Here is a 25,046-nt window from a genome sequence, read left to right as displayed (position 1 = left end):
TTAAAAATAAACGAACTTTTATTGATTAGCAGCTGACCCCCATCCTCTTCCCCTAGAATATGTCAGTGCATCATTTCCTCAGTCTCTCTGCTGACTCTGGTGTGGCTTAGGCAGCGTGAACTCTTCCGGCTCTTTAGATCCGAACTTCAGGGGATGAAGAAACCAACACTTTAAATGTGGTTAGTGGGAAATCTCCTTATCACCTATCCACAGAACTGATAAATGTATGATCACTGAAAGTCTGATGGCTGAGAGCCCCAGAGAATCACAAGAACATTAGCCTAAAGAGTCACCCAGTGAATGGAGTGGTGGTCAGCGCGCGGCTGTCAGTCCTACAGAAGTGAACCAAGCTGTGGACATGACTGCTCCAGTCACTAGCTGGACTCTAGGATCACCTTTGTGATGCCTGGGGATCCTTGCAGTTATAGACAGTCAGCAATTCTACATTTATCACCTATCCCATGGCTATGAAAAATGCGTTCAGTGGGAAATCTCTTTTAAGGCCGAGCCCCACAATTAATATTGACACAGAAGGAGAAATGTGAATTTCCCACAGCAGCTAAACGAGAAGTGGAGAAGAGGGTAGAAACCGCAAACATTCGCCACAGAGCGTCTCAAACGCCTCCCCACTTATAATGGTCCCACAACCACTGGTCTCATCAGGACTTGTGATAATGTGTTTGAGTGAAAGAGCAGCAGGCAGACTTAAAAGCTGCCTCTACGGGTCTGGAAAGTGTGACAGCGTCACGCTTAGGAAGATTTATTAACACTAATGACTCCAGAGATTCAACGCCAGGGCCGGATTGAGGTTATCTAACCGTCTATATCCCTACTAAGCCAGCCAATGACCGCAAATGCTCACAGGGGCCAAGTACAAGCAGATGGTACAGTAATGCACTGCATGCCACTGCTGCCCAGACACACTGCCATTGCGGCAGGAGTCTTCACCCCAGATTTACTATTGCGCATCCTCAGCCTCCACCCACACAACCCATGTAGCAATCCAGGCTGTAGATGAGAGGCGTCATCGTAAGGGGTCCAGCCTCACAGCTCCTCAGTTCAGCACCATATATAGCACCTGTGCTGTTCCTCCACTGGACACTTGTCTGCACCGCAGGGTGACACCAGGGAAGACTTGTAGACATAAGTTATGTGAATAACTGCCCAAGAATCACCACCCCCTCCCCAAAGACTAAACCCAGATCCCAACATGGAGTGAAAGCCTCAGACAGGGAAAGGTCGTCACAGGTCCCATCCAGAATAAATAAGATGTAAAATGGAAAAGAAAAAAAAAAATGTACAGATATAAAACAGCCCCTGGGCTGGGGCAGCAGGCTCACTGCTCTGCACAGAATACCCAGCCAGATAATGGGAGTGTGGTGCACAGATCAGTCTTCTGTCTCCTCATAGGTGGTCTCATCAAACGGCCGATCCAGCAATGGCACAAAGTGGTGGCGAGAATATTTCAGTTGTAGAAGGTCCCCGACCTCACTGATCTTCTTCAAAGCCTGCAAGAGAAATATCAGGGGGATCAGTGAAGAAACTGGGGGGCACTCTGCTCAGTGGCCGATCCGGGAGCCACACTGCTCAGTGGCCAACCAAATGTCAGGTGATTTCAGGGGTCAGGAAGCTTTCTGCTGCAACTGATGTAGAGTGAGGTCAGTCCATATCCAGGTAATCATTACCTATGGACACCCAATCATCTGCTCTGGCTGGTAGAGGGCCCCTTTAACACAGGCCAGAGTGGTCAATCGATGGGGGACCATGAATAAACAAGTCACTCACCTCATCTAGCATTTCTTTTGTATGTGCGGCTGATACACAGAACCGTGCTCTGGACTCGATGATTGGAGTGGCGGGAAAACCTACAACTACGACACCAATGTTTCTTTTCAGCATTTCTCTTCCAAACGCCCTGTGTAAAGGAATATGACATCATTGTTTGCTTACGTGCGGCACCTCCATAACCACAACATTGGTAAACGTCATCAAGAAGCGGAGCACTCCTAGGCAAGGGTGAATCCTTCATACTCAGCCCAACACTAGGAGATGACCCACAAACCCACCAGTAATTACATGGGACATATTGTCACACCCAGGTCTGGAATATTATTGTCATCTCATAGGGACCTCAGGGTAAAAAAAACACAGAGGTACCGTTATATCAGTGGCACAGGACTATGGAAACTTCTATTTACCCGACCAGCCAGTCTTCCGAACAACCAGAAGACAACTGGTTAACTCATTTACAGGGACACATTCCGATTTTCGGTGACTTTACTTACTAACCCTTACCCAATCTTTGCCGGCATGTACAGCATCAACGGAACCACTGGGGATTCACTGTTGCCGTAGATGATGAACCCCATCTCTGTGAGGCGACGTCTGAAGTAGCGGGTGTTGTCTGCCAGCTGATCCACACGTTCCTGTCCTGTGGAGAGAAGGCCCGGGGTTATATGCAATCTCTAAAGACTCAGACATGTTAAGGATGAATTTAGCTAGTAAATTGGATGATGAGCAAACAACAACCCAGTGACTAATCAATCCAATTACAGAGGTCACTGGTATCTGCGTCATCAACACCCTACAGTAGAGGACAGAGCAATGACCCCCAATGTCACCTCATGGAGGGTGCAAAGCCACACAACACAGACAACTGACATCTCTAATCTGTTACCAAGCACTTAACCCCTTAAGGACCAGGGTGCTTTGGTCCTAAAATTACCAGAAACATTTTAGGGATATTACCCAAGTGGTGGTTTTACTGCCCTAATTTATTTTTAATTTAGCTACCAAAATTATTAATGATGTATTTTTAATATTGGGGCATTTTTAATATCTTTTCCGCTGATTTTTTAAAAAAATTAATAGTTTAATTTAGTGTAAATATACAAATTTTAAAGTATGGGAATGGGTTCCTCATTTTGTTTTGGACATTTTTATATAGTTTTGGATTACGGGGTGCATACAGCAATGGTTTTAGTTGGCATCAGCGGTAGGTCATTTTTATTTTATTCTGCAATTAATTTCTGTAAGTTTATTTTTGTAACAATTTTTTTTACAAATCTACGTCACACGAGATCATTCACATTTTCTCTCTTTATTCTTATTTCATTACTTTTCCACTGTAGCTGGGGCATCCATAGGAGCCCCAGTTACAGAGAAAACATTCCCCTGTAGTGAAAATAGTCACCAGAGCTGATCAAGGTCTGCCAGGACCCTACAGCTCTGTTGTGCCAAGGGACACCTAGCAATCACTTGATAGTCAGATCACATAGTGGAAGTAATAGTTCCACTTTCACTCTTTAGTGCATAGCACTCATTGAGCACCATGTAGCGTAAAGAGGAGAATGCAGAAAAGGCTAAAAACAGCTTTAATCTTTTCCTCTGGGCTCTCAGCTATGTCTGACAGCTGAAGACCCAAACTGCTCCTGCTTGATAGCAGGAGCAGAGGCTTTAATCCCACGCTGTACGTCTGCTGTCGGCTGGGATTAAAGCCCAGGACCAAGCAGCGTATATTTACTGCGCTTGGTCCTTAAGGGGTTAAACCAGCCAGAACAGGAACACAACTTTCACCTGTGCAGATCATGAAGGAAATATCAGGTGCTTCACGTCAGTCACTGAAATAGAAGCAAGATACCCACACACTGGTTAGGAACTGACTATCTCTGGGCCTGTAGAATTGTGACATTCCAATCTGTCTGCTAATCCTCCCTAGATTTCTCCATACAACACAATGAAGACGTTTCCTGCTAGGAATGGAGTTTTATTAAATGCGAAGTTGTTAAACTGCAAAATTTCACCCCTCATTACTTCTACATTGACAACCTAATTTCCCCTTGTGCCTCTTGATTTCTATCACTACCCTTCTCCCTAGGCCTTTCACAACTTACTGCTTCTCCCACACAGAGGGCACTACAGCTGACCTGATCTTCTGCTGTTTAGTCGGACTTTTTTTTGTTTGTTAAACTCCTCTGACCGCAACCTCCTTCTTTAAAGGCCATATTCACATGGCGGTATACAAGTTGTGCCCAAAAGAAATGCAAATACATTATCTGTGTGCTGTTCATGGACTCCATGTCCTGCGCTCGTCTATGAGAACAGATGAGAATATAAAAAACACACACATATGACATCTGAATAGCTTCATAAGCCATAATGTGCGATCTGTCCTTCCCAAAACACACCGAAAACAGGTCATTAACACTCAGCAATTTATATAGACTCGCTACACTTTTCATTGTCTTCAATCTCATCCTCATCCTGTCCTGATCTGGCTGCCAAAACATAACTAAACTCTTAAAAAAAAGTGGACAAAGCAGCCTTCCCCATCCTTCAGGCCCTCCTCTTACAGACTACAGCAACTTTGGCACACCTCACACCAATTTCCTTTAGCGTTGCTCTAGGTGTGCTGAACGCCTGTGGAGAAAAATCACATGCCACAGCATATTTAGTCTGCTACAAGAATGGAATTTACAACTCTGCTTTTCACCGTGCCAAACAAAATGCATTTCACCGTTCATCCCCTCACCATCCAATAATCCAAAACAGTTTTTCAATACATCCTTAGCCCTAAAGTGCAGTCGCCTAAGACAGATTGTAGTGCTGAGATCTCAGGACTTATTTCAAAGATGAAATGGACAACATCTGGCAGGAAATAATCTCCCAATCCCCAAGTAGCTTTGATCTCCTTCCCTCCCCATCTTCTCTTGTTCTCTCTCATCATTTGACCCAATAACAGAATAAGCATCTCTCCAGGCTTCCCTCCTCCTCACCCCCTTTACCTGCATTAGTGACCATATTCCCACACACCTCCTTAAGGTTTCTCTCCCTGGCTGTCACTAATCCCTACAATACTTAAGAGTACTTGCACTTCCACCTTCGGAGCGCTTCTGCTCTGTCGGACGTTGTTAGCTCCTTTCGGCAGCTGAATACACCCTATATAGTGCTACATGGGCAGTCTTCAGCAGCCAAACACAGCCGACGGAGCAGAAGCGCTCCGAAGGTGAAAGCGCAGGTACTATTTAAACTCTCGCTTCTGGTATCTTTCCCTCATTTAAATGTGCCATCATATCCCCATTACTAAAAAGAAAAATCTCAAAAGCATATGCAAACCCCAGGAACACTTGGTCTGCTGTCACCTTATAGTCTTTCTGCGAGTTTGCTTCCCAACCCCTTGCAATCTGGTTTTCACACTCACATTTTACTGAAACCACCTTTACTAAAGTGTTAAATGATTTCTTAATGGCCAAGTATAACAGCCATTACTCTCTATTTCTTCTTCTGGATCTCTCTGCAGCGTTGGACGCCGTAGATCACCAACTCCTCCGCAGTTTACTCCCCTCTCTTGGCTTTCTTCATGCCATTTATTTAGTTTCCCTACTGTTGGGGTTCGGTGACGTCACTGCTTCACGATTACAAAACTTTGCAGTTGCCAATATGTCCTTTGTCTAAAACTGAATCTTTCAAGAACTGAGCTTCCCCCATCTACCTAAACCTGATATTTCTATTTAAGTGTGTGTTATTCCTAGTAGCACATCTGCTGTCTTGAGATCATATTTAACCCACTAAGTCACATTAAATTTGGAAAAATCCTTTCAAAAGTAGTTTTCATTGTAGATTTTGAATCCAATGTCTCAAGTAAATATATATGGCACAGAACTTGATTGTCTTAAAGAGGTTGAAGCCGAATTTAAAGATATACCCTAGAAGACACAACAACTGTCTGTGGCATCACATTGCAGAACCAGCGCATTTTTAATTTTCCGTCAATTGAGCTATATGTGGGCTTTTTTTTGTTGGCCAACTTTAGGTTTTTTTGGAAGCATTTTGAGGTATATTTGACTTTTTGGTTATTTGTTTAACCCCGGTTTGCCAAAGAAAGATTAAAAAGAAATTCTAATAGCAGTTTTTTGTTCAAGGGAATTTACCATGCTGGACAAAAAATGTATTCTATAGTCTGGATTGTTATGGCGATATCAATTGTGTAGGTTTTCTTCATTTACTTTAATATATATATATATTTTTTTTAGAGCTCCACCATCCTCCATGTGCTCTACATTCTGCTGGTGATCTTAGCCAAAGTTTCTCCATAATTCAAAGTCTCATCTCAAAGATTTTCAAGCTGCACCAGTTCTCTGGAATGTGCTACCCCAGACAAGCCAGGTTAATCACAAATATTCACTATTTTAGGAGAGCCCTAAAAACACATCTTTTGCAGGGTGCGGAGGTGGAAGGTACATAGAGTCTATGACAAGATTTAGAATTAGAGAAATCCTTCCTGACTAGTTTGGCAGTCGGAATCAGTCCCTGGCTCACGACTCTTATGAGTTAATCCATGACTATAAACATTGACTATAACATATTGTTACACTTAATCTTAAGAAAGGCATCCAGGCCCCTCTTGAACTCTTTTAGCAAGTTTGCCATTGCCACATCTTCAGGCAGAGAGTTCCACAGTCTCACTGCTCTTACAGTAAAGAACCCCCCCCCCCCCCTTCTAGGTCAGTGTGGAAACTTCCTTTCCTCTAGACGTAGAGGGCGCACCCTTGTTACGGTCACAGTCCTGGGTATAAACAGATGATGGGAGAGATCTCTGTATTGTCCCCCAATATAGCTACACAGTTATTAGGTCGCCCCTCGGCTGTCTTTTCTAAACTAAATAACCACAATTTTGATACTCTCTAGGTACTGTAGTCCACCCATTCCATTTATTACTGCTGCTCACAATTCTACACAATATTCCATGTGTTGTCTGACCAGTGACTTGAAAAGAGGAAGAACAATGTTATCATGTGCCCCTAGCCCTCTTAATGCACCCCATGAACCGATTTGCCTTGGCAGCAGCTGCCTGACATTGGTTGCTCCAGTTAAGGTTACAGTTAACTATAATCCAAGTCTTTTTCCATGTCAGTTTTGCCCAATGGTTTCCCATGTAGTGTGCGTAACCTTACATTTATCAGTGTTAAACCTCATATGCTACTTTTCTACCCAAACCTGCAACTTATCCAGATCCATTTGCAATTGTATACTGTCCTTGTGTTACTTTATTACATAATTTTGTATAATCTACAAATATTGATATTTTACTGTGCAATCCTTCTACCAAGTCATTACTATATTAAAACCATAGGGCTCAGTACTACCCCCTGTGGTACTCCATTAGTAATGGTGACCCACTCAGAGTATGGACCATTAATAACCACTTTCTGCTTTCTATAATTTAGCCAGTTACTTACCCACCGATCTGCGATATGTCGAACTATAGTGCCAGAAAGACAAGACCCTGTTCAAAGATTCCAGTCTTTGTGGCAGATTGCCCTGTCTGTCCCCTAATAGTCTCCCACTACCAGGATTCGTCTAGCCCATTCTGTGCCTATTCCCCTTCTTACTGGAGTAGACATCCCCCCCCCCCCGGCAGTCAGAGAGCATGTGGTGCCGCAGCAGAGCTAAAGGCCCTTTTACACACAAATGTGATCGCTCAAAAGATAGCTTTTGAGCGATAATTTGCATAAACTACTAATTGGTACCAATGCCAATTAGTGGCTTATTAATGGTTGTGAGCCACTGGGAGCTATATTCAGAGAACAGCGGGTGGTCTGTTCTCTGAATACATTCCCTTTGTTCTGCCGCAGGGCTGATAGCTGAGACAATGTTATCAGCACTCCCCGGGTAGAGCACAGTGTGAAGTCCCTGCTATCAGCTCTTCTGCCAAATGATGGATTTTATGCCGAACATAAAATAATCAATCAGCAGAAAAGTGAAAGATGGGCATATTTACACACAAGGATTATCACTCAAAAGATGGCTGTAAAAGGGCCTTAACCCTGTAATGGCATTCCTCTCATCTGCCAACTCTGCAAACTTGGAGTGTGCCAGTTCAAGACTAGCCTCCCTGGATCTCTTCCCTCTATCCCTCCTCCTGTCAGCAAGCTAGCTGACTGATCATGCTGCTCTCCCATACTATCATTCCCCCCAGCAAATGCCTGCTCAGTGAGCAGCAGACTCCTTTTCATGATGCCAATGGATCTCAGTGTTGCAAGCTGCTCATTTAGATCCAGGATTTGAGCTTCCAAATGTGCAACACGCTCACATATTGTACAGCAATGTACACCTTCGAGCAGCTGTTCGACTGAATACATGGCACAAGATATACACCTGGTGGCATTGTCAATCATGGAACACATCCTAAATGGATATGTACAGATTACATAAAATATGTACAGATTAGATAAAAAGTAATCTATGTAAAAATGTAAGTAAATAAGCAGTAATTAAATAAAAGGGACTTTTCCAAAGTCCCTGAAGCCAAAACCACTATTCCCAAGTCACACGCTTAAGGCGTACACTTATAGCGCATTTACACTGCAGGATTATTGCTCAAAATTCAAACAAATTATAAAAACTAATCACTGGATCGCGGGCTTCTTTCCGTGTAAACGCTCCTGCTCAGTGCTGCACATAGAAGGTGAAGCGCTTAGCAAGAAGCCAGCGATCCAGTGACGAACTCTGCCTCTGTAGACACTCTGCACGAGCGCTAACAACTTTAGCGGTGACATCAGCGCTCACGCAGCCGTTTACTAGACTGTTGTACCATGTAAAAGCCATCAGAGTACAGCAGCATGCTCACTTATGCTTGATCTATATAGCACTTCTCTGTAACACTTCTGCTCCTCCTCTGTTTGGAAAGGACACAGGAAGTTCCACAAATGCACTTTATCACACCCCGATTGGGTAACCCCACCTATAATTACTCACCTGTGTAAAGCAATGAGAGGACTACAGTGATCCCTCGTCTATCATGGGGGTTACGTTCCAGAGACCCCAACGATATGGGAAATTCCAAAGTAGCGGTGTTATATTTATACAAATCAACCTGTTGGGTGAACTGCCAAACAATCGCAAAAGTGGACGAGTCATGCGCTTTTTAGTGACGGCAGTTTACACACAACGAATGGCAGTAGTCCGACAGATTGATTTGTGTGGACCCAGCTTAAGGCTTTAAAAACCCCTCCCACTTTCCTATGAACCTTTCCCACACTCTTATTAACACTTCATATGCTCTTAAACCTACGTAATTTTAATACATAATATGGGTACTGTACACACCAGTGAAGTGTGTACATCTTGAATGAAGATCATGAATTATGTAGCTGTGCAGTACTGATGAAGGTGATGACGATGACATGAATGCCGTACTGCACAGTCAAGAAGAGCATCACAGCTCTTCTGTAGGCACCACTTCATCAGGTGATACTCCAGCTTCTCACTGGCCCGTAACTTCTACTTCCACTAAAGACGAAGGCGTAACTGATCTCTTCGCCCGAGTGATGAACAGTTATGGGGAGTTGCTGGCGCTGCTTTTTCTTTTGAGTGAGGTTTTTACTATAAATGCAAACTTTTCTCTTATGAGCATGTACGGGCACAGTGTGGGAGAACCAACAGACCGATGCTACGGTCAGTGAGCCAATCAGTGCCCGATACAGAACACATTCCATCAGCCAATAGCGTGCCGTGTACAATCACGCGTTGTCAAGTGCTAGTGCCGTACTGCATTTTCTGTACACACTGCAAGATTCTGCGATACAGCGAAAAACTCTGCAAAAACAGAATTATATATGGTCTATCTAAAATCCATGATGCACTGAAGCCGCAATCATTGAACTGTGATCTAGCGAGGGAGCACTGTATATGCGTTTTTAAATGTAAGAATGTGTAATAACCCTCCAATATATCCCCTCAACACAATATATTTAACCTGTAGGATAGAAGAGACAATATAGCATAATGTATAACCTAAAAGATTAAACAAATGCAAAAAAGAAAGAAAGCGGGAAAGCTGCACTGGAATGAATCATCTTTGTTTTGCTGTGATCTGGCAGAGCTGTAGTTGCATGAAGAGGTCCCATCCGCCTGCCCCAGGCAATCAGAGGATATGAAGGCATTGGGTAACATCTAGCATCAGATCAGGGTCCCACAACATGACTGGGACACTTGAAAAGCATCCCCCCCAAAGATGCAACTGTAGATACTACAAATCCCAGCAGCAAGGGGGTATATAACACACACACACGTTGACCACCTGATGGTCGCAGCCACATTGCTGCAATTCTACCAGAAACGGCACAAGGAGATGAGACCTACATTTTCTCGTATCAGCAATGCTCAGATGCACCCAGGGGAAGAGTGGGGGAGGGGCACAAGGGGCTCAAACGTTTGTGTCTCCCCCTCCCTCCCTTCCCAAAAACAAACAACTTTATCACAACCAGATTCTGCAGGCCCCTGAAACCGGAATCCTCTTTCCACTTTGATCCTGGACAATGTTTATAATTCCTGGCTGACTGTAGCCTTTTCTCCCCAGGGAGAATGTGGGCTTCAGACTGTAAATGACCGCGGAGTCAGCCCCAAGAGCTAACACTCTGCCAGAGAACAGCCTCACAAGCTGATGCTCTACGGGAGAAGCAGCAACACTGATCTTCAGTATCCGGAGCAGACTTCCTATCAGCTGCTCCTCCCATTCCCATAGAGACAGAAGACCGTAGGAGGAGCTGGTGGGTCTATGGCCAGGTGAGGAGTTTAGGTTCTACAGGTGAAATGTTTTATATGAAGCTCCTCCCAATGCAAGATCACAGGAGCAGCAGCTACCACACCAGGGCCCGACAAGGCTTGTGCATAGTGTGTGTTAGACCTTCAGTGCTATAGACTGCAGCACCATTATCACCCACCTAGGACATATTTCATGAGGAAGCAGCTGGCTCCTGGTATTTCGTAGGTCAGTAGCCTAGGATTGATTAGAAGTGCTTAAGCACCACATCATGGCCCCTATAGGAGATCCTCAGCCACCAAAAATACATAGGTAGGTGTAAAAATGCCTCTCAAACTACATGCAAGCCCTCCCCCCACATCAGATACCGCATCATGTCAATAAAGACTATATGATGGGGTAGGCAAGAGGCACATTACACTACCCTCTCCCCAAGCTCTCAAGTGCAAGTGGATCATCTGGAGCAATCAATGCCAGTCAGCTGCTGCAAGAAGCAAAGTCTTGGGGTGCATTAAAAGAGGTATAGGGGCGAAGGATGAGAACATTATCCTTCCACTATATAAGGCACTTGTCAGGCCCCACATGGAATACTGCACACAGTTCTGGTCACCGGTGCTCAGGAAAGATGTTACAGTGCTGGAGGGGGTTCAAAGACGGGCGACTAAACTAATACATGGAATGAAGGGACTGGAATACCCAGAGAGGCTATCAAAATTGGGATTATATACCCTGGAAAAAAGATGGCTAAGGGGTGATCAAATAGCCATGTATAAGTACATGAGGGGACAATACAAGGATCTCTCCCATTATATGTTTATACACAGGACTGCGACGGTAACAAGAGGGTAGTCGCTACGTCTAGAGGATAGAAGGTTTCATCACCAACACGAAGGGGATTCTTTGCTGTAAGAACAGTTATATTATGGAATACTCTAACAGGTACTTTCAAAAAGTGAAAAAGTGACACTTGTTTGTGAGAAACCTTTAGCCTTTATTCTTCAGTGTCAACACATACAGGTCAGCTCAAGAGGACGCGTTTAGATTCATAACAAGCCTTGGTCACCAAGAATTCTCTGCCTGAAGATGTGGGGATGGCAAAAAAAAAAAAATAAATAAATAAAGGAGTTTAAGTGGGGACTAGATGTCTTTTTAGAGCACCGCAGCATTACAGGATTTAGATATTAAATAGTTAGAATGGGTTGTCAATCTGGGTATCTTCCGACTGCCGGTCTTGGAGTCAGGAAGAAACTTTTTAAATACTGATCCAAGGATTATTCTGACTGCCATTATTGAGTCGGGAAGGCGTTTTTTTCCCCCAAAATGGGGTAAATTATCTCCTGACTCATTGGGGTTTCTTTTGCATTCCTCCGGATCAACAAGGAAGGGGGGGGGGGGGGGGGGGGGGAGGGGGAGGGTAGAAATAAGCTGAGCTGTATTGGACATTTTTCTTTTTCCAGTCTAGCATACTATGTTGCTATCTGTAGTTTGAGCACAGAGACATGAAAATCTAGGAGCCTGGCAGCTTATTAGATGGATCAAGTGAGGCAATGAAACATCAGAAATGTTGTGTCTCACTCATCCCAGACAAGGGTCTACCCATCATGCTCAGTGGATGCACTGAACCACGGACTAGTTTGGCTTTTGGCCTCAGGTACCCCAGGTGTTCACCTTTTAACCGCAATCAGGATGTGGGCTTTGCTGTAGGACCTCAGACAGTTACTTAGGAAGTGGTCCCAGTACTGTGACAGTAGGCTTAGGTGCAGTACCTGAGGGTGTGAACAGGAGCGCAGTCAGACAGTCTAGGTCGGGGCAGGCGGCACACTTCAGCACAAGGCACAAAGCCAGAGGTAGAGTCACAGGGATCAGGTTCAATGTAGTAATTCAAGCTAGAGGTCAGGACAGGCAGCAGCCAGTAGTATTAAAATGCCCCAAACAGAGTTCAAAAAGGTCCGGAACAGCCTCTACCACACCCCCACAAGGAGATCACGAGGCCCCATATTAGCACTATATGGGGTAGTATTCAGCCGCTGGAAGGAGATGCAAGTTTCCGACGGAGTTGGAGCATGAAAGTGCAAACTCTAAGGGGTTAATACTCATGCACCCGTCCCATGGGGATAGGAACAGAGATGCCCAATATCGCCAGGGAACAGTGAGGAATAGCAGAAGACACTTTTTGATGTTGTACTCTGAGGGCCCTTTTAAGAGCACAGCTGAGCATCATATTAAATATTTATTCTTTCAGATTCATCCCATTATGCTTGATGAAGAACTCCAAGTAGGTATGAAAGCTCACTAGATCATTAAAAAAGGTATATCTTCAAGATTACTTGGCTTCTCTTACTGTAAACAATCACATTTTTCTCTACTGGCTAACAGCTTTAAACTTTCTTTTCTGTGCAGATGCAGAGCCATCTAGTGGTGCAAGAGGGAAGAACAGCTCCTATCCAGGCTGTAACTCTAATAATCACATTTATGGAGTTTATTATTACATATTACGCAGCACTTTACAACACTTGGGATAGGGTTTTGTCCCGATCGGGGCTCATGATTTTTAAATTCACCTATTAACATGTTTCTGGAATGTGGGAGGAAACCTTAGTACCTGAAAGAAACCCACACAAAAGCTCCATGCAGATGTTGTCCTTAGTCCAGTTTGTACGTAGGACCCCAACACTACACGGCCACAGTACTGACCACTGAGATGCCCTCTGCTCATTAGTAGATGCTATACCAGTTATGATGCATTCATATACTCACTTATGGGACATTATGCTCACCTGCTGCAAGTTAGTTGTGGTGAGAACTAGGTCACATCTGTAAGGGGGGGCGCTTTCACATTTAGCAGTTTGCGTCAACGCAGCGTTTTTCATGGCAAAAACAAAAAAACAAAACACTGCAGACAGATATTACCTATAGGTCAACAGGAAATATGAAATGCACTACAGTTTTTGGGGATTTGCACTTTTTAGAGCCATAATTTTCTACCCCTCAAAAGATAGCATGCTCTAGGGTTGTCAATTTTTCTTCATATGTGTCCTATAGACACCAAAAAAAAAAACCAACACACATACTCCATCATCAATAAAATCTAAAATAACAATATTGCATGGAAATCTAAAAAGCTTCCAAAACTTTCTCCTAGCTTCTCTCCCCCTAAGGGCAGGCTCACACGAGTGTAATTTCATCACACTTTACGTATAACGCACGCATGATATGTGGTGAATACATTGATTTTCACTGATCCAGTCACACTAGCTTTTTTTTTATTGAGTATAAAACGTGCATAAAACGAGAACAGCATCATGTTCCATCTTAGAGCGTATAATGCACGATAGAGCACTGTTTTCTTTGGGAGCGCAATAAAGACTGTACATATGCAATCACACTGTCTCTGCATCGTTTATATGCAATGTTGCTAAACGACAGAGAGGGACATTTAAAAACTCCAAATAAAACAAGACGGTGCGAGATATTCAGTTATGCGCAGTGCAAAAAAAAAAAAAAAAAAAGAAAAAAAGTTATCGCTGCCCTACGCAGAGATATTCCTGCTCACCACCGGCTCACACAGTGCTAGAGCGCTGTGTTATACAAGCAACATTTACGCATATGCTAGTGTGAGCTGCGCATTACTTTCACACGCAACTCACTTCTAATTTAGTCACACTGACTTAGTTCTTCACCACTGAAAAACACAAGGCATTATATCTATAACTAACAAAACACTAGAAAAATACCCAACTTTACGAATTTCCTTTTTCAACTAGCTGCAAGCTTTTAGCTACGCGAATGTAGTACTTCAAAATGTTTCCAAGAGTGAGTGGAACTCCCCCATTTCCCATACCCACTCACGCAGATCTCTAAATATGGAAGCTTATACAATTACTACTTCTATTAAATCTTTCCACTTCCAGCATAGCCTTTAAAAAAATGCAACAAAAGTGACCCAAGCCTGACCTGCACCATAATCCTATCTTCCATTAAGGCGTCACATATCTTGGGGAGCATTTTGGTCATTCATAGGGCATACCTCACAGCCCCCTAGAGGTCACAGAATGGGATTTTCCCCACCTCAATGCTTTATATGTGACAAGACAGAAGCTGATATTTACCACTGTTTGTGGAAGAGCCCCTCTGAAAACCAGTCCACACGCTAATCTCTAATCACCTAGTATCCCAAGTGCCATTCACCTCTGTCTGGCCAATTCTCGATTGTATTAATAATTCAAACAACATTCCCGCTAGTAATATGAAAATTATTCATATGTCATCAGCTGCTCAAAGCCATCCTACAGGATTGGACACCACAACCCCCTTCCAGGAAGTTAAGGCCCATTTACACGCAAAGACAATCTTTCAAACGATTGAAAGAGTGACAGTTTTAGCGATCGTTTTGCATAAAGTGCTAATGAACACTAATGTCCATTAGCACTTTATAATCTTCATTTGCGTGTCAGTGAGCCTCCGGGAGCTGTTTGCAGACCTTAGCATGTGGTCTGAGCTCTGCACACAGCCTGAGTAAGAACAATGGAGCTATCAGCTGAATACAATGTAATCTTTGACTCCCATGCAGAAAACAGCGCGTGGTCTGTATTATCTACTCTTTGGCTGAACAATGAATTTAAGGTAAGCTTACAATCCATCGTTCAGCCAAGAAGTAAACGATGATGGCATTTACACGCAGCATTTACACACAACGATTATCGCTCATATGCCATAGTTTGAACAGATTTTAAGCAATAATCGTGTGTAAATGGGGCTTTATTGCTAGAAAAGTTGCTGTTTATTATGAAGATGAATTAGCTTGAAGCAGCTTATAGTAAAAGAAAAAAAAAAAAAAAAAAAGAAGAGGAACAAGGATTTTTCTTCACCTGGGGCTAATTTATAACCCAACTGTCCCTACACAAGGGACAAAACTACAGATGTGCCTTTACAACACTAAATGGCATATGGAATGTGAACTGTGAGGGCTAAACGCCATTTCTCTGCAATGACAAATCTGTATTCCCTGTACATAAATTATGTTCTTAATCTCTTATCGCTATACTATCAGGCATAGCTAAGCACTTTAGTACATCCCATACAATACTCATGATAAACCTTAGGTTGTAATAGAGGCAGGCCCTTTGCCACTGACAGATTAACAGCATTATGTTAAAAGATAAAAGGCTATCTTGTTAGCTCCCTAAACATTTTTATCTTTGCAGACATGACCATGTTTGTATTTGAAATGTCAAATTACAAAGGGACAATATCTTCCTATTTGCATATTTCCCAGAGGAACATGGATGGCCTCATAAGTCTCCAGACACCTTCTAAGTGCTCTCCCCATTACTCACCAAGGCTCGTGCCATCTTCACCCATAATACACCTCATAGACGTGATGATCTGCTCCGCCACAGGCGGAGACATGGAGATGGCATATGCCGTGCTGTGTGAGTGTTTCCGTAGATAATCAATGAGGACCTAGGGAATGGGACACAAACGAATTACATAATACATCTTTACACCAGTATCTAAGGAGCATGTAATTCACAGAGAAAAAAAAAACAACTCACAACTGAATAGCTAATCATCAATATGGGTAATTATCTTTGTAAGAACATTTAATATATGAACATAATGTTACCTCCACAGCAGTTGCTCCCCTGACCCCACATTAGCCCATCAATAAGGATGAACCTAGAAAGGAACTTACCTTACTGCCCCCAATGTAGCCCCCTGCTCCACCAAAACTCTTTGTGAATGTTCCCATCATAATGTCAACATCCCGGGAATCCAGACCAAAGTAGTCAACCACACCTCTGCCGTTGGGTCCCAGTGCACCGATGCTGTGTGCCTCATCCAAATACAAATAAGCCTTGTACTTCTTTTTCAGGGCAATGACCTCAGGCAGGCGGACGATGGAGCCCTCCATGCTGTAACCAGTAGGAAATAGTCAAACCATCAAGCTACAGCTCACCCTCAACCTGAATCTGAATCACAGCACATCTCCACTGCACTCACCTGTATATTCCCTCCACCAGGATGAGTATCTTCCTCCAGGGCCGATGAGTACGGGGCTGACCTTGGACTATGGCATCTCTCAGCAGCTTCTCCAGACTCTGCATGTCTGACAGGAGAGAAGAAAAAGAAGATGAGAGTGGACATGATGCGCACAAAGGGTGCAGGGATGCCAGGAAGACCAGGCTGATTAGTGATAATGGGAGATATAACACTGTACATAAGGATGCACGTTCTCTTACTATTGTGCTTAAAGATGCGGATAGTGGCTCCTGAGAGCCGGGCCCCCAGTACCAGACTGGCATGGTTCAGCTCATCACTAAGGATCAGGCAGCCCTAAGAAAAAAAAATAAAAAAAATTTAACTCTCTGGTCAGACAGGAAGGAGCAGTAGAACAGCAGCACCCCTTGCCCCCCACCCCTCAGCACCCACCTTCCCTGCCAGCGCTGGAATGTTCATAGAGTTAGTAGCAAAGCCCATTCCATAAGTCATGGCTGCCTCCACACCAAGGAAACGTGCAACTAGTTGTTCCAGCTCATCATGCTTATCCAGGTTGCCTGCACAAAAAGGGGCACAAACAGCTCAGAGCATTGCATAACACACAGGGGCAGGAGAGCGCCTCCCCCTCCCCCACCCTTTCCCTAGTGAAGGCGCAGCAGGATCTAATGAAGAATTTTAAGGATACAGATGGAAATTATAGGCTCAATTCTATATAAATGGAGGGTACTCACCCATCTCCTGCCGTGTGCTGCACACTCCCCCTCCATACCGCTGCAGGACGGCAGCTGAGGCTTCTGCACAGAATCCACTCTTCTGTGCAAAGCCCAGGTAATTGTAGGAGCCCATGTTAATGACACCCTCAATGACTCGGCCCGTGAACCTGCAGGAAGCAATGGCAGAAACTGGAAGGTAATTACAGCAACAATTCTCCATCCACAGGGCTGGCCGATAATTCATGGCAGGCATTGTTGCTGTACACAGGATGGACAGCACATCTCTGCAGTCTCTCACTATTGTGTGCAGCCCTGGATTCTGTAGCAGGTACTCACTTGAAGGTCCAGTTGTAGTCATCAGTGAACCTCTCCATGACGTCCACTCGCTCACCCGGGACGCTGCACACTGGCCGGTTCCAGTTATCCCTGATCCTCATATATAGGTTCCTTGTGTAGAAGTTTTCGAAGTCCTGATACAGAGGAACAAAATCCTGCAAAAAAGAGGAACAGAGGTCAGAATGGTATGTGATCAGTAGCACTGCAGAATCTGCACTAAACACCTCTATTCAAGCAAATCACAGCAAGCGGAGCAGAGACCAATCCCTCCCAAACCTCTATAGGACACAACCAAGTTTAGAAGCTCTGCAAGTTAACACAATGAGGAAGAGGGATGAACAACTCACCCAACCAGAGAAGAAGTCCTAGCACCCCCCCCCCTCCCCCCAACTATAAAACCAGATCCCACACTATAATCTATCTCCACACAGTCCCAAACCCACTAATGCAGTGATCCCAGACATGAAGCCCACACAGCGGATGTCCTACAACTGCTCAGTCTCATACTTTCTGCTCTTCCCGTTCTGTGGCGTTGTGACACTTTTCAATCTTCCAGGTTCTAAGGAAATCCCGCAAGTAGCCAAACAGGGTGAGGATCCCATATCCCATGTAGGTGAGGACAGCAACCAACATTGGCGTCTCCTCAAACGCCTCATGAAACGGCCTCTTGTACAACCCACCATTAGGAATCTGAAAATGAAAGACAACTGCTGTCAGTTACAGGTACAAAAAAAACATTGGCTGCACGCTCCTTCCTAAAATCCTCCGTGCTGCTGGGGACCCTGATCTTTCTGCCATGTAACAGTCTGACCACCCAATAGGTCAGCACACTCCTCTACTAAGATACTCTGTGCTGCTGGGGACCCTGTTCTGCCCACTCCATTAATACTGATCTGTGGAATGTGACTGTACTTTATTGTTCTACAGGCGGCAGGTGAATGTCCGAGTGGCCACCAGGGGGCAGACTCAACTACAGATATTATATGCCTATGTAGCATGTACACATTCTGCAGAAACGGTTATCACTTCCATCTGTCTGTCCCCTATTGGGGTTCACAATCTAAGTCCCAAATTAACCTATTCATTTTTGAAGTGTGGGAAGAACCCAAAAGTACCTGGACGAAACAGTCACAAAGATGGGGAGAATGTACCAACTGCATGCTGATGTTGCCTGCAGGACAACTGTCTTAACTTCTGGGCCACTATGAATCAGGAGGCATTACGGGGAACGGATTCCTCAGGGCTCTTCTGGTTGTAGTACCATGTACACTTCTTACCTTCCCCAGACAAGACCTTGAGAACACAGGCAGGAGGGCAGTACTGACCCCATCCCACCCACCCACCACACCTACAGGATACTTGATTTGGGAACGGTCTATGGATGCCAGAATATAGGACGGTTCTTCTGACCTCAGTCTGCAGAACACAGCTGGGGATGGAGGAGTCGGCAGCAGGAATGAAACGGAGCATTCTTCAGGCAGAAAATGGAGGAATGCCAAGAACAGAGGGAGGGGAAGCAGGAACAAGATCCCACACTCCGATACACATACTGTATCCCCCAAGGCTACACCGCATACTGTACATGAGAGAAGCCCCAACACAAGCTGCTCCCCGACACATAGCTCTGCCCGACACAGGACTGTTACCTGCTCTCCACTGACCAACATAGGAGGGTGGCAGAAGGGGGCTTAGCTCACAATACTTCAGTCACATCCAGTCTCGATTATATTGGCCGTTGATTAGAATGTGTAGGCCTATTACTAACATCCTCACAGCTCAGCAGAGATTGTATAGGATACTGTACTCAGGTGTATTGAAGATGTCGATTTTCTTCCTTAAGACAGCGTGTCAGATGCAAACACTACAAAATATGGTCTATGGGCACTGATATCCATGGCCCAAGGGAAGACAAAACCGCAACGTATCAGGTCCTACAGCCTGTGCGTTAACAAGGAACCTGCAAAATTGTTAGTGCAGCTCTGGATGTGACTGGAGTAAAAGGCGTGATGTAACGCAAAACCAGGAATGAGAGGTTTTTTTCTTCCTTTTCAGGTAATCTCTTTTTCTTGTTTGTTGCCTTCTCCAGTATTTTATCCAATATTGGAGCAAACATGAGTTTGCCTTCAGAAGGGATTTCACAGAGTTTGGTTTTGGAAACGGTATCACCGTGCCAATATTTTAGGCAGACGGCTTGTCTGGCTGAAGTTGATGGTACTTCTGCCCTCGCCTCTGCTGATGCATCTGCTAGGAAGCCAGTGGCCAAGTTAAGGGATTGAGTCCAGGATCCTGGAGATCTTTCCTCTTCGATGAGCTTCTAGTTGGTTCAACCATACAAATAGGAATCTAGCCACACTAGTAGAGGCCGCATTAGCTGTCAGCAGTGCCAAACAGGCATCTCAAATTTAGGAGACCATCTATTTTTCGATCCATGGGGTCTGAGTTGAGACGAGTCTGCTTAGGGTAAGGCCATCTTCTTTATCACTTTAGTTACCCGGACATCTGTTTTATGGGGTTCCTCCCACCAGGTTCCTCTCTGGGTGTTTCCAATAGTCTGTAATTAATTTCTGTACATTAGTGTGAAAAAGGGAAGTGTTTTCCATTCTCTCCGCCTCCAAGAAGTGAATCCAGAATAGTTCTAGGTTGCTTAACATCCTCAATGTTCATTGTTGCTCTGACCATTTTTAATAAGGTGTCAATATCCTGAGAATCAAAATAACACTCAATATCTTCATTATCTGAGTTTGTCACACCACAGGCTGAATGTCATAGAACAGTCCGAACTTAAATACAGACCCCCCGGCAGATGACTTCCCCTGGTGCTACTCTTCCTGTTTGCTGCAATGTCCTAGCATCCCCCCACCAGAAGCGATGTCCGCTACCCAGGATAAGTCACTTTTCATCACCAGTGGCTTCTGGTCCAATGTGGTTCATGGAGACGCTGATGGGAGGTTTCGGGATGAGGCAACGGGCTCTGGAACCGGCGCCACAGTACCCGGAGCAGCTGGCAAATAGCCTCACAGGCGCAGCTCAGAGCTCCTAAGGCCACTCTCAGACGGTGTTGGTAAAATGCCATGTTTCAATTGCGGCGTTTTGCGAGGGTTTCGAGTGGTGTTTTCGAACGCAGTGTGCAGCATCCAACAGTGGTTTTTATCGCACTCCATCATTGTAATTGGTGATGAGGTGCGTTAAGAAGCACTTAAACACATGAAAATAGAGCAGACAGCACTCTAAAATCGCCACATTTGAACACTAGTCTGCGAAGCCCCATTGAAATCAAGTAGGTGTTGTACAGCATTTACCGCGGCAGTTCAAATGCCACCGTCAACGCTGTATAAAGCATGGTGTGCGAGAGCGGCCTGAGGTGAGCGGGGCATGGTGTGCGAGAGCGGCCTGAGGTGAGCGGGGCATGGTGTGCGAGAGCGGCCTGAGGTGAGCGGGGCATGGTGTGCGAGAGCGGCCTGAGGTGAGCGGGGCATGGTGTGCGAGAGCGGCCTGAGGTGAGCGGGGCATGGTGTGCGAGAGCGGCCTGAGGTGAGCGGGGCATGGTGTGCGAGAGCGGCCTGAGGTGAGCGGGGCATGGTGTGCGAGAGCGGCCTGAGGTGAGCGGGGCATGGTGTGCGAGAGCGGCCTGAGGTGAGCGGGGCATGGTGTGCGAGAGCGGCCTGAGGTGAGCGGGGCATGGTGTGCGAGAGCGGCCTGAGGTGAGCGGGGCATGGTGTGCGAGAGCGGCCTGAGGTGAGCGGGGCATGGTGTGCGAGAGCGGCCTGAGGTGAGCGGGGCATGGTGTGCGAGAGCGGCCTGAGGTGAGCGGGGCATGGTGTGCGAGAGCGGCCTGAGGTGAGCGGGGCATGGTGTGCGAGAGCGGCCTGAGGTGAGCGGGGCATGGTGTGCGAGAGCGGCCTGAGGTGAGCGGGGCATGGTGTGCGAGAGCGGCCTGAGGTGAGCGGGGCAGCTTTGTCCAGTAGAGACCTAGTGCAGAAATGACCCTGAGGAGGGGGGGGGAACACACCACACATGGAGGACCCCGCACTGAAGTAAACCTCTGCGCCTTGTCCTTACAGGAAAAGCACTGGGGATTGTGGGCAGACGTCCTCTTAACCTCTTTTGCATTTCCTGTTTGTGAAAGGTCAAGGGGCAATCTCTGTCGTCATGGAGATGTAGTGTGGGAATTTTATATCAATCCACTCTAACATGCCACACCAAGTTCAACATGACAGGTTCCCTTTAACCCCTTAGTGACAAGGTCAATTTGCACCTTAACTTTTCAATTTTTCCATCGACCTAGCCATACAAGGGCTTGTTTTTTGTGGTGCAAGTTTATTTTTTTAATTACATCATTTTTTGGTACATATAATGTAGTATACAACTTAATTACTTTTTTGGGGGGGGGGGGGGGTTATTTTAGTGAAGTTCTGCACTGAAAATAAATGTAACATTCTCTGGGTCAGCACCATTCTGGAGAGCCATAGCATTTTTTAATTTTTCCACTGACGGAGCTCTGTGAGGGCTTGTTTTAGGTTTATTTTTGTCCACAGTGTGCATCGCAAGGGTTAAATAACGTACTAACTTTTTCTGTGGATTATTACAAACATGGTGACAGCAGATTTGTGATTTTTTTAACATACTTAACTTTTTATTTTTGTCCCACTAATGGACTTTGATGGTTCCTAAAATACACCGCTATACTTCAGTATAGCAGTGTATTATATTGCCTATGAAGCTCAGCCAGGAGCTGAACCTCATAGGTCACCATACATGCAAGACCAGGTGATCGCATCTCAGGGGTCTGATGGCTGGCAGAGAAAGGCCCCTCCCTCTGTGAGTCTTTTACATGCCATGGTCACATTGACTGCAGCAAGTGAAGGGTTAAACAGCAGGGATTAGAGGTTTCGCCAATCTCCACTGTTAGAGAAAGCCCAGGCCCCTGGGCACTGCAGCAGAATGAAGCCCATTTGTGACTGCTGTCATAAGGCATATGGGCAGTCACTAAAGGGTTAAGTTCAAACCCCATTCCTTTACATATAAAGGAGAGCCCTGCATGCACAGCAATTCCATAAAGAGAACCCGTCAGCACCTTGGGGGCCACTAAATCACAGATATGCCATTAGGCAGAGGAGAGTTTGCCTTTTACAGATGCCGCTTAGTGTTATTGCTTACGGGAGAGGAGTCCAGGACCTCCGCGCAGCGGCACTGGGTGTATGCCCATATCACACTGCCGATGCCAGGGGACAAGAATCAGGGACTCATCTCCAAGTTACACTACAATTGTCTAAAGAGCGGGTTCAAGACTAAGGCTGGGTTCACACAGGGCGGATTTGCCGCAGAAATTCCATGCGGAATTTCGCCGCGGCAAATCCGCCTGCGACCGCTAATCCCAGGATTAGCCAGCCATGTGGACGAGATTTCTGAGAAATCTCGTCCACACGGGACGGCAAATCCGCTGCAGCTAAGCCGGCAGAAGCCGCCGCTGCGACGCGGATTTGCCAAAAGCAGCATGTCTCCTCTATGGGAGCGCCGGCCGCAGCGGAAGAGCGAGCAGCCGGGCTGCTTCAAAGCCACCGTGGCTTTTTCCGTGGTGGTTCTCCCAGCGGAAATGTCGTGGTTTTCGCTGCGGCCAAACCGCAACATTTCCATCGTGACATCTGCCCTGTGTGATCGTGGCCTTAGTGGCGCCAAAGATACTTAAGCATTCCCTTAATATGTACTCATTGTCCCATACAAAGGGAGACTTAGGCTGCCTGTCCACGGGTGTTGCGGTATCCGGGAGTCGCCGTCTGGGAGCAGGAGTCAGCAGACGGATCTCCGCTGACAGCAGAGAATCGCAGCATTCTGCGATTTGCCGGCTGCAAGCGGAGAATCACAATGATTCTTTGCTCGGGGACAGGGGGAGCGCTCTCCATGGCAACGCAATGAAAACCCGCCCGTGGAAAGGGAGCCCAAGTTGTAGGCTGCATTGCCAACCGTTACTGATAATGAAGGGGAGGGAGGGAGGGAGGGAGGGAGGGGGGGGGGGGGGGGGAATAAAGTTGCACTCACCTGGCTGGACAAAGCAGAAGCATCTAATTACAGGTTACACGCTGCAGTCGGGCTTCCTGTCTGCCACATCTCCATTTTTCTAATATCTAATCTGTGTCTCCTCCCTTTCAGTTTCATCCCATTGCTTCTGGTCTTTCCTTGTGCAAATGAGAATAGGGCTGATCCCTCTGCACTGTGACAGCCCTTCAGATAGTTGTACACAGCCCTGGACACAGAATTCCAGATGAGGTCGGACCAAGGAAGAGTAGAGGGGGTTAATTACCTCACATGATCTTGACTATGAGATGCATTTTTGGCTGCTGCATCACGCTGTTGACTCATGTTCACTCTGATCTATTAGTATACCCCAGTCTTTCACTTGTGCTGCTGCTTAGCCCAATTCCTGCCATTCTGCCCCCCTTGCCTCACATCATACCATTGCGCCCTCTCCATCTCTGCCCACATTATACCCCTCTCAGCCCATTTACTCTAGCTGCCCTCCCTTCTCTTGCCCTGTACATTATAGCGGCAGGTATATTACAGCTCCCCGGCTTCATGCTACAGATCTAGAATAAGGTCTCCAGCCTGTCTCACCCGCTCCTCCGGGCACACTCCATTCCTCACGTAGTCGTTTCTGAACCCTCCGTTCTCGATCTTGCAGCTGCCGTTCATAGTTGCCTTGTGCAGGTAGCCGTGGCCCCCGGGGGCCTCTCCGGTGCTGTAGCGCGGCATCTCCTGCCTGTCTCTCCTGTCACTACCGACACGCCCAGCCGCCCGATACCGGAACTAACCGCCGCGGCTTGAGCAATCGCCTCATGAAACGTCATATTAGGGCGCGGTTTAAACATCTACCAGTCGACCAATCACAAAGCAGAAAGGCGGAGCGTAGCAGGGAGCGACGGGATGACGTTAGTAGTTCAAACAGTACGTAAACGATGTGGGCGGGGCTACGTCAATGTACTGGGACGCCCCATTACGTCACGTAACTGATAATGCAGTAGTCACCGGAAAAGCCTTTTACCTGGTCGCCTAGCAACCTTACCTCAGAGACCAACAACAGACATGTGCCTGCATGCCCTTACTCACTATGTCTGGGGGATGGAAAGCGACAACCCCAGTGGTTACATAACCCTGATTGCTTCATGTTCTTGCTGCTGACCTGCTAGGTGTATTGGGCTAATGTGCTTCTCTGGTAAACAGAGGCTCTCTGCTCTTTTCAGCCCCACAAACTAAACTTTTGGGCAGGTGGTATAAAGCACCCCCAGCATAGAAACCCCACTAGCCCGCACAGAAAACCATCGGCAAGACTCTCAGGAGGGACTTGCAGGGATGGGATTCTGAGTTTTTAGCAACAGGGTCTCTACATGACTGATACAATCTGAGTGTCAGGCTCGCTCACACCACTGTATGTGTTCCGCGTGCTACACGCATGATTTTCA

General features: G+C 45.9%; 1 protein-coding gene across 1 annotated transcript; it reads right to left on the bottom strand.

The window, feature by feature from the left end:
* Positions 1 to 24,403, bottom strand: SPTLC2 (serine palmitoyltransferase long chain base subunit 2). The gene is made up of 12 exons (XM_066607619.1): positions 24,202 to 24,403; positions 18,100 to 18,282; positions 17,593 to 17,747; positions 17,275 to 17,423; positions 16,976 to 17,100; positions 16,786 to 16,879; positions 16,547 to 16,652; positions 16,239 to 16,458; positions 15,880 to 16,006; positions 2,296 to 2,431; positions 1,786 to 1,915; positions 1 to 1,508 (listed from the first exon to the last, which is right to left on the bottom strand). Exons 1-12 carry the CDS (start codon positions 24,337 to 24,339, stop codon positions 1,389 to 1,391), a joined length of 1,683 nt encoding a protein of 560 aa, XP_066463716.1. The 5' UTR covers positions 24,340 to 24,403; the 3' UTR covers positions 1 to 1,388.
* Between the last annotated feature and the right edge of the window lie 643 nt (positions 24,404 to 25,046).

Source organism: Eleutherodactylus coqui, chromosome 6 (assembly GCF_035609145.1).
Source record: "Eleutherodactylus coqui strain aEleCoq1 chromosome 6, aEleCoq1.hap1, whole genome shotgun sequence".
NCBI classification, from domain to species: domain Eukaryota; kingdom Metazoa; phylum Chordata; class Amphibia; order Anura; family Eleutherodactylidae; genus Eleutherodactylus; species Eleutherodactylus coqui.
Note: the sequence above shows the minus strand (reverse complement) of the source record. Positions and strands in the feature narration are given on the sequence as shown.